At 37.4% G+C, this 14949-nt stretch overlaps 4 protein-coding genes and 1 long non-coding RNA gene across 5 annotated transcripts in view; 4 read left to right on the top strand and 1 right to left on the bottom strand.

Moving 5' to 3' along the window:
- The window catches only part of LOC309504558 (copper-transporting ATPase 1-like), a 29105-nt gene extending 27131 nt beyond the window's left edge, over positions 1-1974 (top strand). The window contains exon 23 of the mRNA XM_082177708.1: positions 468-1974. Coding sequence (XP_082033834.1) covers positions 468-741 — 274 coding nt within the window. The 3' untranslated portion in view covers positions 742-1974. The remainder of the gene's footprint in view (positions 1-467) is intronic.
- LOC309504579 (ankyrin repeat domain-containing protein SOWAHA-like) overlaps positions 1-5773 on the top strand; it is an 81801-nt gene extending 76028 nt beyond the window's left edge. The window contains exon 2 of the mRNA XM_082177740.1: positions 5224-5773. The gene's annotated coding sequence lies outside the window, so the exon portion shown is untranslated. The remainder of the gene's footprint in view (positions 1-5223) is intronic.
- The window catches only part of LOC309504606, a 384924-nt gene that overhangs the window by 48101 nt on the left and 321874 nt on the right, over positions 1-14949 (bottom strand). The window lies entirely within an intron of this gene.
- sowahab (sosondowah ankyrin repeat domain family member Ab) lies at positions 2796-5773 on the top strand. The gene has a single exon (XM_082177739.1). It carries the CDS (start codon positions 3849-3851, stop codon positions 5220-5222), a length of 1374 nt encoding a protein of 457 aa, XP_082033865.1. The 5' UTR covers positions 2796-3848; the 3' UTR covers positions 5223-5773.
- On the top strand, positions 8849-14605 carry gdf9 (growth differentiation factor 9). Its single transcript, XM_082177749.1, has 2 exons — positions 8849-9571; positions 12988-14605. Exons 1-2 carry the CDS (start codon positions 9211-9213, stop codon positions 13911-13913), a joined length of 1287 nt encoding a protein of 428 aa, XP_082033875.1. The 5' UTR covers positions 8849-9210; the 3' UTR covers positions 13914-14605.

Below are 14949 nucleotides of genomic sequence, written 5' to 3'. Positions count from 1 at the left end.
GTTATGCTCTTTATTCAGTGTGCACTGTTTCTTGAACTCCCTGAAACGCTTCGATTGTGGTCTCGAGTTTTCTTCCAGGAACGAACACGTCACAATATTCCTCATTTAAGTAATTCCAGCCCAAGGCACATGCAAAATATAGGGGGTGAGGCCTGGTTGAGTTGAGTTAGTAGTAGACATTTCTGAAACGCGCTTGAAGCGGCTGACCAATGATCCAGCCGACCAATCAGAGCACATTATGCTGTTTTGAAGGATGGGCTTCACAGAGACAGAAACTAAACAGAGTGTTACTGACAGACTGGGAAGAGAGGTGCTGCAACAATGTAAAATATGTGAAAATAATGTGCTTTTTAAATATTCAAGCGTGAAAACTTATTCTAGTAGAGCCCAAAAACAAAATCAAGACTTTGTAAAAAGGTGTAACAAAAGGCCTCTTTAAGATAATATGACACATCCTGTTTCTGCAGTTACACTAAACCCACCGCTGAGAAGCTGGAAAGACGACTGGGTGAGGTGAGAAAGCAAGGCAGCCTATCGGATGTCAGCGTTCACATCGGCATGGGAGAGCTGCGTCGGTCCTCACCCAAACTCAGCCTGCTCGACCGCATCGTCAACTACAGCCGGGCCTCCATCAACTCGCTCCGCTCCGACAAACACTCCATGAACAGCATGGCCCTCAGCGAGCCCGACAAGCACTCTCTGCTGGTGGGAGACGCTCACTGCGAGGAGGAGATGGTTTGAGCGTCTCAGGCCTTGCTTTACCTCAGTGCCTGTAGACGAGCAGGATCTGTGTCAAAGCCCAAATTCAATGGCCTCATGAGGTTCCTCATGAATAAGACCACAGTTGTGCTCTCACTGTGATGCTGCATGAATCAGCCTTCGCAGCTTTGATTGTCCGGCCAGTTCAACATCACTATTGTTGAGGCTTTCTGACATGCTGTTTACATTGAGTTTGATATTCTTGCTGGCAAATTTACGACGACAATCCATTCAAGTAAAATCAACTACACTGCTGATTGTCTTCAATAAGTTTTAAATCCATTTTATTTTTGTGGAAATTACCATTTTAGAGTGATTTATTTTGTTTTATGGCAATGATTAAGGGGATATTTATTACATCGTTTATTTATAGTATTTTATGTTCTTTTTGTCGGACATGAAGGAATGTGAAGATTTCTTTAAAAAGCGAACAAATGAACTCTACTTTTCTAAGGCCGTTTTGGCCGCACATAGTATCCTTGACTGAGTTTTGAGATGCAGAACATTCCAAAGAAAGCAGCATTTCTGTTTCTCAGAGGGATCGGTTACAATCAGGAATGATGGGGCCACAAATTAATAACCAAGAAAATGCTAAACCATTATAAGCCTCTGTAAGATGTTCAGCATATTCATTTTCAATGTTCAGCAGATTGTTTGTATCACTTTAGCTGCCTTTGCTATATTTAAATGTGCACTTGCTCTTGTCAAATTTAGCTTTTAAATGTAGTTATTTGTTTTTTTTCTGGTTTCGCTTTATTTTAAAACCCAGTGCTCCGTGTGAACCGAGACTGACATAATGAGCGGAGCACGTCTGTATACAGCCGTTTGTGCATTAAAGCCCTTAATAGATACATAAACATGAAATGTCTCTGCACAACCTGAATCAGGTTACTGAAATGCATTACTGACTTCAACATTTTGAGCTTTTGAGATATTTAGAAAATTATCCAAAATATAGAAAAAGTTCTCCAGTGGAAGTTTTGTTACTGTATTATTCGAGGTCAATTAAGTGATGCAGTGTTCAAACGAAACAAGTGCACTCATTAGTAAGTAATGATTAGTTGTTGCTTGTTTTTGCAAAATGTGTCCAAGTTGGAGTGACAGTGTAAACATCCTGACATTTATGCTGTTGATTGTTTTACTAAATGTGGTTCTGGACAATTCTTATTGTAGTTTTGCATCATATTCTTTAAATAAACAGACACTTTTCAATTAGCTAACATTCATCCAAGTCCTTTTTCCAGTGTGAGAGGATTGTTGATTTAGATACAAATGTGCACTTTCCCACGTCTTGCATGAACGTTTACATTCATATGAAAAAATTGATAAACAACTTGAATCTCCTTTTTCATCAGTAGTTTGCATGTTGACTTTCTTTTGCAAACCCTCTTTTAGACTCTACAAAGACATGAAGACAAAATGTGTCTTGGTCTGACTAATGTATACTTGTTGAATTAGAAAACAAACATTATTTTTTAGAATTAGTGAAGAACGATGAGCTACAAAAAAAAAAAAATTCACATATCAGCATCACTATTGTGATGAGTGTAACAAACCATTCAAGGAATGAAACAAGAAAATTGCCAAAGAAGCTGGAGTGAAGATGCATGCCATATCTGACTGATATTTAAGAGATTATCAGATGTAAATATTAGGCTTTATTTTGTATTTCTAAATCGCTCTTGTTCACTTGGTTTGAAAATGACTTTTGTATTGAGCTGTGCTTCATACATCGCTACACATTTGAGGAGACAAATCTTTTTGCCAACAACATTTTAAATGTCGCTAATGCGATTGCACCTGAAGCATTTGTTTTTATATATATATTTCAGAGTAATATTGATGTTTTGTTTAGGTTTCATATATTTAAGCAGTCATGAATTTTGAGTTTCAAGTGAATTTAATTCAATCCAGTGAAGTCAATGGAGTTCATAATGGTAATTCTAATATATGTTCTTATACATTTTATTTATTGATACATTCAGATAAAATGTATCATGAATATTGATAGAAATATATATTTTCTTGCATCACTAGTTTTATTTTTATTTATTATTATTAATAAAAAGGGGGTAAAATTAAGTAATACTTTTGGCAAAACTCAGCACTGGACAAAAACTCGAGCGGTGAGTGGGTTCTAACTTAAACACCTGTGATTGGCCATTGCGTTCAAGAAATCAACAAACATGTCTGCGATTGGCTACATTGCTCACCGCTGTGAAAACACGTTGTAAACGGAATAATTTGACATTCTCCGGAGCGCAAACACCTCTTTTTTCTACCTCTTTTTTCGCTAATATGCTTTTTATTTTTATTTAAATTTTTACGAAGTAAACAGACCAGCAGTCATGAGCAGCTTTTCCCAAAAGCAATCAGAACAGAATCAGCAGAAGGCAGTGGTTTGAGTGAGAAAATCAGACGCTAGTATCAAGTCCGTCCCAGCAACATTCAACTTTATAATGTCGTTTGTCTTTAACATTTTCCTACTGTTTTATAATAATAATAATAAAAAAGCATTCGTGTTATTTTTTTAGTTATTTTTAAATTGGTGTTATGTTAACCTTTTCAACATAAATATCTTCAATAGGTAGGCCTGTCTGTTATGGAGATTTTTATTATTATATTTTTTTTATTAGAAGCATGTTATGTTGATTCTATAGGTCTTAAAAATAAATAGGCTAGATAAATAAACAAATTAACAGAATAAAAAAATATATACGACCACTTAAACCTACTAACTTATTTGTGAAAAATGTAGCCTACCAGAGCGATACAAATGAACTAAACAGAAGATGACATGCGAACTCCCTCCCTACGCATGTAAGAACGGTGTTGATTGCTTTTTTATGTAGGAATTATTTTTAGTGTTACATAACAGTTCATGTGTTATTTAGATACGTTTGTTCACCAGATTCACACTTTAGCGCGTGCACTCTCCGCTACCCTCCGCCGTGCACGCGCCGCATCCTTCACTCATCGCGCGCTCGTGTGCTGGTCTTGGAGAAGAGAAGGATAACCGGAAACAGCAGGTTGTTGTTGTTGAAACATCTCGCATAATAACTACTAATAAAAAATACAGCGGCAGGGAAATGGCTTTGACTCAAGATATGATCTTAGCATTTTTATTGGAGCACGGGGGAAAAGTGAAAAACTCGGAGCTTGTGAGCAAGTTCAAAGGACTTATAAACTCCAGCGACACCGCGGAAAAGAAACAAAACAGAGACCTTTTCAAACGACTGGTCAACAACGTCGCCGTGGTTAAACAAGTCGATGATGTAAAGTACGTGGCTGTGAAGAAAAAGTACCAAGGAATCACAGGTGAAAAAATTACACCGAATAACAGTTTATTTGACTTAAAATCGCCATGTAGTAACGTTAACCCCGCGCGTGATTCCAGTGAAATAGAGAATGTGGATATTATTAATAACAATTACTGTCATTGCTCCATCCAAACTGTGAGTAGTAGCAGTACAAGTGGAAATGATGCGGAGATACCTGACTGTAATGCAATTGAGTGTTTGACAGCAAGAGTGCTCAGTGTGACAAGTGATGCTGGAAGTGGCACACCAGGATCCGTTTTCGCTCTTGTGGCCATACAATCTCCACCAAATCCACGATGTGAGTTGCAAAATAACGAAACGGGAAAAACATACCTTAAAACACAAACAGCTGATGCCGAACCACCGCCTTCTACTGCTGAGCGAACCATTAAAGTCAAGGCAAATGCGTATCAGAGCGGTAGTATGGCTGGAGAAGGTTTTCCATACAGGTCTCTGAGAGTCAAACGAAAGGAGCTGGAGGCACAGGGTTCTCCACAACTGCGAAGGTGTATCAAAATCACCAAACCTGGTGGTAATGAGGCTAAAGACTCAGATGGAATTCCTTTGGGATCAGTGAAGCATCAGTGGCTTGTGAAATCAGCAACAGGAGGTTGGCGTCAAATCCACAGCCTCCTGCTGCAAGACCCTCAGCTGGCAGAGAAGAGGAATTTCATGTCTGGATTCACAGTCCTGCATTGGGCTGCTAAAAGCGGAAACGGCGAAATGGTGTGTAAAGTCATTGATCTTTCAAGACAGAGTGGAGCAGGGATCGATGTTAATGCCAAGTCTTATGACGGGTATACACCTCTCCACATTGCTGCCATTCACAGCCGTGAACGTGTGTGTTCGCTGCTGGTGCGTGAATATGGTGCCAGCACTAACATACGGGATAACAGTGGGAAAAAACCCTACCATTATCTAAGCCAAGATGTGTCAACTGAGATCAGAAAGATGCTCGGAGACCCTCGCTGTCTGCAGCAGGATGCTCCAAATTATTTGAAGGATCATCAAAACCTGTCAGACCTCCATAAAGGATTCAACACTCTGAGTAAACTATTTCAACCCCACGTCGCTGGACATAAAGAGAAATGCAGACGTCGGCCAAGCTTTCATTTCATTAGAGAGAAAGAACATTGCACTTAAGTTGTTACACTGAAATATCTGTACTTGAAAGATAACACCTCACAAAAAAAATAGACATATGTAACTTTACTGTGTTTAATACGTGTTATACATTTTTTTGGTAATTATACAGTGGCAGCTGTGCGGACAGTAGAGTACTGATAATTATATTTGTTAATGAGGCTAGTAAGGAAATTAATTTAAGATACTAACACAGCTGAACATGTTCAGGTCTTTTTACCCCAAATGTGGAAGACACTTTATTTTGATGGTCCCCTTTAGACATGTCAACTAACTCTCAGTAGAGTATTAGTAGACTGTCCGCTTAATATCTGCTAACTCTTTATCGTGATGCTCCTCAACAGATATTCTACTGACTATAAGTAACTTTGCAAGTGCATGTTAACTTATTCTAACCCTACCAGTCTACTAATACTCGACTAACACCCTAATGAGAGTTAGTAGACATGTAGGTGCAACGTTACTTATAGTCAACAGACTGTCGAAGGGGACATCAAAATAAAGTGTAACCAAAAAATATACAGCCTAACTCAAAACATAATTTCATGATACATTTTTTTTTAAATAAAATTCCTCAAAAATGATCATTACTATACTGCAAAAAAACACAAACAAACCTCTAAAGGTATCAAAATTACTTTAGTGTGAACATGATTATCAAATTGTGAAGTAGGCCTATGTCATGGTACTAGTTGTACTTCCCTTTATTAATGCTGAAAAGAAGGGAACAACTTTTATTACGATATTGTTTAATCTATTGTGAATCACTATTGACTATTACACTGTAAAAAGTGATCAGTTGACTTAAAAAAAAACGTTAAAAAGTGAGGAAACCCATTGCCTTAAATTATTACGTAAATAGACTTAATGCGTAATTAAAAAAAAGATTTTTTGTGGAATTGACAAGTTCACATAACTTTATTTTTTCAATGATATGAAGATTATGTACTTAAAAATTTTAATGCAACGGGTTTCCTCACTTTTTTAAGTTGTCAACTGATCACTTTTTACAGTGCAGAAAACTCATAAAATGACTTTGTAATGCAAATTTAGGAGAAAATATGCTTAATTGTCTTACTAATAATGTCACCGTGTGACTTGTGAGAGCATTTTCTGGTTTGCCTCAAACAGTAACTCGGTCATCTTTCTTATCTGATTGTTGTGCTGTGCATAATTCCTAATTCATAACACTCGTGCCATTGAAGGAAGGGAGAGAGGCCTCTGTGTGGGATGAAGGCATGTTCTTCTTGAACTCATTTTATGCTTTGTAATACTAAAGAGATAAACTCTAACTTGGTTCTTTAATAGTTGGATAGGCCTTGGCAAAATTAGGTCAAACTTTATGCAAATGACCACATTACTGATATAATGTGTGAGAATAAAACCACAGTTTTATCCCAGGAATTTATGAATGTTAGAAACAGTCTGGGAAATATAATGAGGCCTTTGTCACAGTCAGGCAGTGATTCAGGCATGATTTCATGGGCGCTGGAGCTTAGCATAACTTCATTCAGAGGCTTTTACTGGTGTGCAGTGATCTGTAATGATGCACACACCCTTGCCTCTCAGTTAGAGCTGCTCTCGCGAGGTGAAGGTCGTTTCAGAAAGTATACCCTTTGGGTTCAGAGCAGTTCACTGTTCAACATGAAGCTGTTCTGAGCCAAAATTCAGCACTTAAACTGCACATTCTGACTAAGACTAGTATATCTTAAGCATAAATGAAAAAGAAAAAAAACTTTCTTTGATTATTGATATTAATATTTAATTCAAGTTTATGTAAATGAATGTAATACTTAATTTTGTTTTCTCAGCATTATCAGTCTGTCACAGTTGTAGACAGTTAGCATCTCTGTGTTAGAGAAAGCAGAATAATAGTTCTTTGTGTTTTCCTGTTCGACCTCCAGGATGTTATTCTTTTTCATTGTGCAGGATCCCACAGTCACTCTGGACATTAACTTATAATAGGCTGCTAAAAATACAAATGTCAAAACTTATTTGGCTGAGGAAGTATACGGTTCCACAGCATCCCTTTCAAATAAAATGGCAAATTAAAGAAAAAAATGAGACTCAATTGAAAGTCATTGTTTCCTGGAGGTAAAATTCAGAATGATGTAATGTTTGTGATGCTTCAATTCCGATATTCTGAAGTTTCAGTTGAATGCAGTTGGATTTAGAATGTAAACTAAACTGTTAAAGGGTTAGTTTACCCGAAAACGAAAATTGTTTCAACTTCCATTATATTGTTTTCCTACTATGGCGGTCAATGTCTGCGGTCAACTGTCTGGTTATGAAATGTCACACTGTCACAGAGTGAATTGGCCTTGAAAGAGATTGTCCACCCAAAAATTTAAATTCATTCATTTAATCATTTTCTCAAGCTCATGTCGTTCCAAACCTGTCTGGCATTCTTTTTTTCGGCAACTAAAACGGTACTCGGATGCCATTGACTTCCATTGTATGAAAAAAAAAAAAAGAAAACAGTCAATGGGAACCAAAACTGTTTGGATATAAACAATCTTCAAAATATCCTCTTTTTTTTTGAAGAAGAAGAAGAAGAAGAAGAAAGTAAGTCATACTAGTTTGGAACAACATGAGGGAGAGTGAAATGATGTCAGTGTTTTCATTTTTGTGTGAATATTCTTTAAGCATCAACGAGGATAACTATAAAGTTTTAATAATTGTTCTAATTCTATATAGTGAATTCCACATTCACAACTAAAATGATAACGACAGACCAATTATATTGTTGGAATCACTTTCAGAACGATTTTTCTCCAGCTCATGAATGATAAAAATTCTTCTTTAAAGAGCTCGAGCATTTAAAGTGGCAGACGCCATTAACTGCGGTTGGTGGTGGACGCTAATATAGTTCTCATCATTTATCGTTCCTGAGGTTTCTACACTGGACGCATTCATTTTTCACAACACATTGTCAATTTCTTGCATGTAAAATTCACATATTTTTGAATTGTTTGGCCTTCCATAGTGTAGAAAGGTGTAATTACTGTAACATTGCTCAGGTTGAACACACTGACACAATAAAACACAACAACAACCATGATTGTTTACTCAGAGTAAACAAGCCTTAAACAGTGAAATTATTTAGTGAAAGTTTTTGACAGCAATTTGAAGTAATTCATTTTCAATGAGGTTGGCCATTTGAGGTGATGCATGTCTGCTGCCTGAACAAAGTTGCAAAACAAATATTAATTTGCATATATTGACACTGTTGTTTTCCCACTGTGATGTCACTTCCTCCATTATGATGCCATTACTAGGGAACTAAATATGGATATTTAAACAACAATACTATCTTGTCGTTCAGTATTGCAATAAAAACAATACTTCCCCAAAACATGTTTTGTTTGAAATATATATATATTTGAAATACACTTGAAATATTTCTTAAATAAATTGCCAGTTTTTGTGGAACATCCACTAAAACCAAAGTTCATCTTCATTAACGGTGATAGTGTCACCAAAGATACTAATATTTTCCATCTTTAAAGCACTGAGTTTAATATTTTATCCAATATAGGCCTACTAAGAGGGGGTTTTAGACATTCAATGTCATAGTAAAATGACTGCTGAATCACAGCGCATTGATGCTCCAGAAAATGCTCCAGTTATGTTTTATTTTTCATTTAGCCTATGCTGGGGAGAATTTTGTCCTCGTGACGCTAGTTACCGACACGTTGCCAAAAGGCCATACTTTCGTTAGACGAACTCGCTCTTTTCGGCATTAAATAAACCATAACTTGACCCTCAAGCAATCCAATGTGGCGTTGTTTGAGACGCTTAATAGCAAACTCTTCAAAATCTCACTTGATACAGTTTGTGGATACCTACACCGTCTTTTATGCCAAATTCTCCCTGATTGCGCACACCTGTCTGTCAGGGAAGGGCGACGGAAGTGGCAAGTGAAGTTTGGCCGAAGACACTGAAGTCTTCTCCGGGACTGTTCTTAAATAAACGCACTTTATTTAATATGGCGACGCCGCTTTTTAAATATGGTACGCGTTGTTCCCTATCCAGATACTTTATGGTTCTCGCGGTTATCGGCCTGTCATTTAGGCCTGCATCATGCTACAACTTTGAAAACGAGTCTGTTGAACCCGACGTCTTCCTTCCCCATGGTAATATCCTGAGCCCTTTGCTGAAGGCTTTGTCAGAGCAGAACCCTTGGGGAGAATTCACACCACGAGCCAAGCCTGACTCCAGATATGTACGTTACATGAAGAGACTGTATAAACTTTCATCCAAACCCGACAGGAGTCCCGAGGCATCTCACCTCTACAACACTGCGCGTCTCATCACACCTCGAGAGGAGTGTCTCGAGCAAAACCGAGGTAAAGCATACTTTATATTATACTATATGTGTATCTCATAGTAGCATATGTTTACAAACTATTTGAAAAGATGCAGTTGCTTTATCAATCAGGAACTCAATATTTACAGAATACATTGCCATGCTATCCTTTCTGAAATATTGCCTGCCCTACTGTGTACAGTTTTCCGATCTATACATGATGGAATTCTTTGAATATTTTACATATAGCCTACTACATGCAATATCACATAAGTTATAGTCTACACTTATACTGACTATCAGCACAGATCTGGATACATGTATTATATATGATGTTACTATATTAATTTATGATATTACAGCAAGATTGCAACTGTGCTATTGATTTTATACTACTGCTCAAAAAACAAGAAGGTAATAAAGAGTAATTTAAGTTGTATGCCAAATTTATTCAAATAAGCAAAAAAAAAAAAAAAAAAAAAACCTAGTATAAAAAACTAAGTATAAACTAAAACAACCAACTACAAGATATTATTACCTTGGGTATACAGGACTGTGTACTTCTTTTCTGATACATACAGTATGCATCCCAAAGCACTGCAAATGATCAACAAAAAATTAAAAATGACTATTGATTTATTGACATTTAATATTATATATTTTTTTTTTTACATATATAATGGGGAAACTGATTCGACTTCTTTCTATGGTGTCAGTGCCTTCTCTGATTGGTGGACCCAAAGTCCTGTATGCTAAAAGAGATATTTCACCTAAAAGTGAAAATGATGTCATAATTTACTCATCGGCATGTTATTTCAAACCCATATGACTTTTGTTCTCCTAACCACCTTGATTTCAACAGAAATCAAGAAATCTTTTCTTGAAATCAAGAAATCAGAAGGAACAGAAATCTTTTAGGTTTCATTAAAAATGTCTTCATTGGTTTTTCGAAGATGAACGTAAGTCTTAAAGGGATTGATCACCCAAAATGTTAAATATTGTCATCATTTACTCTCCCTCAAGTTGTTCCAAACCTGTATGAGTTTCTTTCTTCTGTTGAACACAAAAATCATATATTCTACAGAATGGGGGTAACCGCACATTTGACGGTAGCCATTGAGTTCCATAGTAGGAAAAAAATAATATTACAATGCAAGTCAATGGGTGCCGTCAACTGTTTGATTACCAACATTCTTTAAAGGGGTCCTAGTATGCCATTTTACGAAGTCTTGATTTTGTTTTTGAGGTGTACTTCAATATGCTTTCATGTTTGATTGTTCAAAAAACACATTATTTTTCACATTACAGCATATTATTACAGCACCTCTTTCCACAGTCTGGCCCGAACGCGTCGTTTAGTTCCTGTTTCGATGAAGCTCCTCCTTCCGAAATATGAAATGTGCTGTGATTGGTTAGCTGGCCCAGTGTGTTGTGATTGGCAACGCTTAGCGCATGTTCAGGAAATCTCCCGCCGTCATAACTGCTAGTTTCATCTGTTCAGATGTAAATATTAAGGATAGCGTTAATTTCAAACCAATTCAAGCCTGATTCAGACTTAAGAATGTTAACAAACAGGAGGATCGTCCATGCACGGATTTCACAGGACATTTCAGAGTGGTATGTTTTTTTCTTGTAATTTTCTTAGACATTTTAGAAACTGTTATACACCATTTAATCATGATATTTGTCGGAAAACTATGGTAATACAAACAGTAATCCATCACAAAACCAAGTTTAGGTTTACTAAAGGGCGGTGAACAGTCTTACAAAAGCGAGAGCCTACAAAAGCTACAGTAACACTATATCAACACTAATGTTGGCTTGCAGGCGAGTGGAGCCAAACAGCTTTGCCCTTTGTTTACATCATAGCAACTACAAAACTTATAATTGGAACTTTTAATAGAAAATGCAACTAGAAATAGTAAGACATACTTACAAGTTGTGATCCAACTTGGATTTAGCCTGCATTGTGGTTCTGTGGTCCTACATTATGACTTCATAAGCCCCCCAAAAATCACGTTGTAGTCCAAACAAACCATTCGTTGTAGTTCTTGAAAAGTGGATTCTGTTAAATAAAATATCTCCCTTTGGATTGGACTTTGAGTTTTGTAACCTTGTAGATTTTTTTTTTTTTTATGCTCAAACAGCAACATTACACACGAACCTAAAGTTGAAAGCGTGAAAAAGCATAAAAGCCCCCCTTTAAAGTATCATCTTTTGTGTTCAACAGAAGAAAGAAACTTGTACAGGTTTGGAACAACATGAGGGTGAGTAATGATGACAGAATTTTTGGGTGAACTATAAACTGTTACAAATCAGTGTCTTTATGGAGAAAGTGCATGGGACTTTTACTTCTGGAACCCGAATGTTGCCCACCTCTATTAAAAATTAATGTAATAAGGTTCTGCGACAACAGTAGAGTACATTAAAGGGTTAGTTCACCCAAAAATGAAAATTCTGTCAGTAATTACTCACCCTCATGTTGTTCCAACCCCGTAAGACCTTCGTTCGTCTTCGGGACACAAATTAAGATATTTTTGATGAAATCTGAGAGCTGATCACTTCTCCATAGGCTTCTAGGTGACCGAAACTTGCTGGCCCAGAAAAGTTATTAAAGAGATCGTTAATATAGTCCAAGTGACTACAGTGGCTCAATCTTAAGTATATCAAGCAACGAGAATACTTTTTGTGCGCAAAAACAAACAAAAATAACGACTTTATTCCACAATTCATTTCCTTCTCTCTGGGCCTCTAGTTGGTTCGCGTAGTGTTTTTGCGCTGCGCGTCTGTGTTGCGCGTCTGTGTTACACGTCACCACGTAGGCTCACTATTGGCCGACGCTGGTCATGTGTGTGATGCGTGATGACGTATAACACAGACGCGCAGCGCAAAAACACTACGTGAACCAACTAGAGGCCCAGAGAGAAGGAAATGAATTGTGGAATAAAGTCGTTGTTTTTGTTTGTTTTTGCGCACAAAAAGTATTCTCGTCGCTTGATATACTTAAGATTGAGCCACTGTAGTCACTTGGACTATATTATCGATCTCTTTAATAACTTTTCTGGGCCAGCAAGTTTCGGTCACCTAGCAGCCTATGGAGAAGTGATCAGCTCTCAGATTTCATCAAAAATATCTTAATTTGTGCCCCGAAGACGAACGAAGGTCTTACGGGGTTGGAACAACATGAGGGTGAGTAATTACTGACAGAATTTTCATATTTGGGTGAACTAACCCTTTAATATTCGGAATGTTAATTATTGCATCATATGTACTGCTTTACATGCTATATAGTAAACGCCACACAGAATGCAGTTAAAAGTACACTAGTATTGCATTATGCCACTGACTATGAAACTGCAGTCAAGCAATCACAAGTCACTCACAAGAAATGAATAAACAGTATAATTGTTGTCAAGAGAAGGATGTGTTCCTCAACGGTATGTGTTATCTTGTCAGAATTCTTCATGCAGGATATTTCCTACAGTCTGAATCGAGTGAGGACTCAGGAGCAGTTACTGAAGTCAGTGCTGCTGTACTCTTTCGACCACAACCACATCACCCCGTTCACGTCGCTCTGTTATCTGGATGTGAAGGAGCAGAAACCCTCGAAGGATCAGATGTGTTCTCACCATCTCAGCACCCAGCAGTCAGTCCCGCTACTCAGCTTCCACGTCCACACCGAGAGAAGAGTCCGTCGCCGCTGGGTGGAGGTTGACGTGACCTCCTTCCTCCATCCTCTCATTCAGGCCCATAAGAAGGACATCCATCTCCTGATCAACTTGACCTGCGTTGAAGATATGGTCCCCAGACCTGGAGGCCAGATTTACAAGAGTCCAGTTGAGCTAACTCACAGATCTCCGTCCCTTCTTTTGTACCTAAATGACACCAGTGAGGTCGCATACCAGAGAAGAGCCACGCAAGGTAGGATGGTCGATCTGACATCCAACATCTGGGATGGAAAGTCCACAATGTGGGAGTCAACCTCACGAAAGCGACGAGGAACCCTAAAGAGCACCAATTTGCCGGAAACCATGCCCAAACTCATCCCCATGTATGACTTTCCAACAGATGACTGTGACCTGCATGATTTCAGAGTGAGCTTCAATCAGCTCAAACTGGACCACTGGATCATAGCGCCTCACAAGTACAATCCGAGGTACTGTAAGGGATTTTGTCCAAGGGCCGTGGGATACATCTATGGGTCACCAGTGCACACCATGGTTCAAAACATCATTTATGAGAAGCTAGACTCATCTGTGCCCAGACCTTCATGTGTGCCATCAGAGTACAACCCTTTAAGTGTTTTGACCATTGAGAATGACGGCTCCATTGCCTACAAGGAGTACGAGGAGATGATCGCTACCAAATGCACTTGTCGATAAGATTAAATTGGCTGTTGAATCTTTTTTTTGTGAAACATTGCTTTGTAAAACATTGCTTTTTTTTTTTTTTTTGCATTGGCCATTCTTATTATGAAGATGAAATGACTTGACCACATGTATCAGATAATTTGTTTTGTTTAATATTACTTTTTATCTGATTCAATTATACTTCGAATATTTGCAATTGAGTTGTTTTGGAGTTTTCTTAGACAAATTTTCTGTATAATAGTTATATATGGGGGTATTTAATTTGCTTAAAATATTATTTTCTTTTTTGATGACCAGTTATGTTGTTTTAAGTTATTTTCTTTAGGTTGGTGGTTTTGTCTTGCACTTTCTATTCCTTAATCGTGAATGGCAAAATTTTAATATTTTCTAGTTCTGGACAGAATATGAAAAGTGCAGTTCTATTGTCTTATCAGAACACTTTTACATTGTTTTTTAAAACCTGGGAATTGCAGACGGTTGTCTCGTGGGCAACCTCTCTCTTCTTGATGTCCAGAAAATAAGTTGCCTTAATTGTGGGCAACTTGATATGTGTATTAACCGCTTTAAAGAAAGCAATAGATGAGAATGTGTGTCACATGTCTATTTATATAATTTATGTCTGTGTAATTTGGTCATGCTGGCTTTGGTTTCACACAAAAAAAGAGGGGGAAAAATCCCATATAAACCTATAAAATAAAAACAAAAATTCAGCAAACAAACTTGATTGTTTTTTTTTGTTTTTTCTTAAATCAAATGTCGGATTGTCTTGAAAGCATTTTGTAGTTTAGAAGAAAGTCTTTATTACAGTGTTTTTAAATATTTGACAGGACTAAAAGTCTCTCTGAACGAGTGTGATTTCTTTTTCTGTTTTCAAAATTCTAAATGATGATTGAAGCTGCGGAGTAACAGTGTGAGAACGTAAATGGAAAAAGTGATTTGTTTTGATAAAAAACATGTAAATATAAAGGCAGGTAAAGTGGCATTTTACTCGTCACTTGAGATAAAAGTGTGGTGTAGAATAGATACAAGGTAGGCTATGTAAATAGGC

Source organism: Leuciscus leuciscus, assembly GCF_965113295.1.
Source record: "Leuciscus leuciscus genome assembly, chromosome: 8".
Taxonomy (NCBI): domain Eukaryota; kingdom Metazoa; phylum Chordata; class Actinopteri; order Cypriniformes; family Leuciscidae; genus Leuciscus; species Leuciscus leuciscus.
This window is presented reverse-complemented; position numbering and strand designations above follow the sequence as displayed.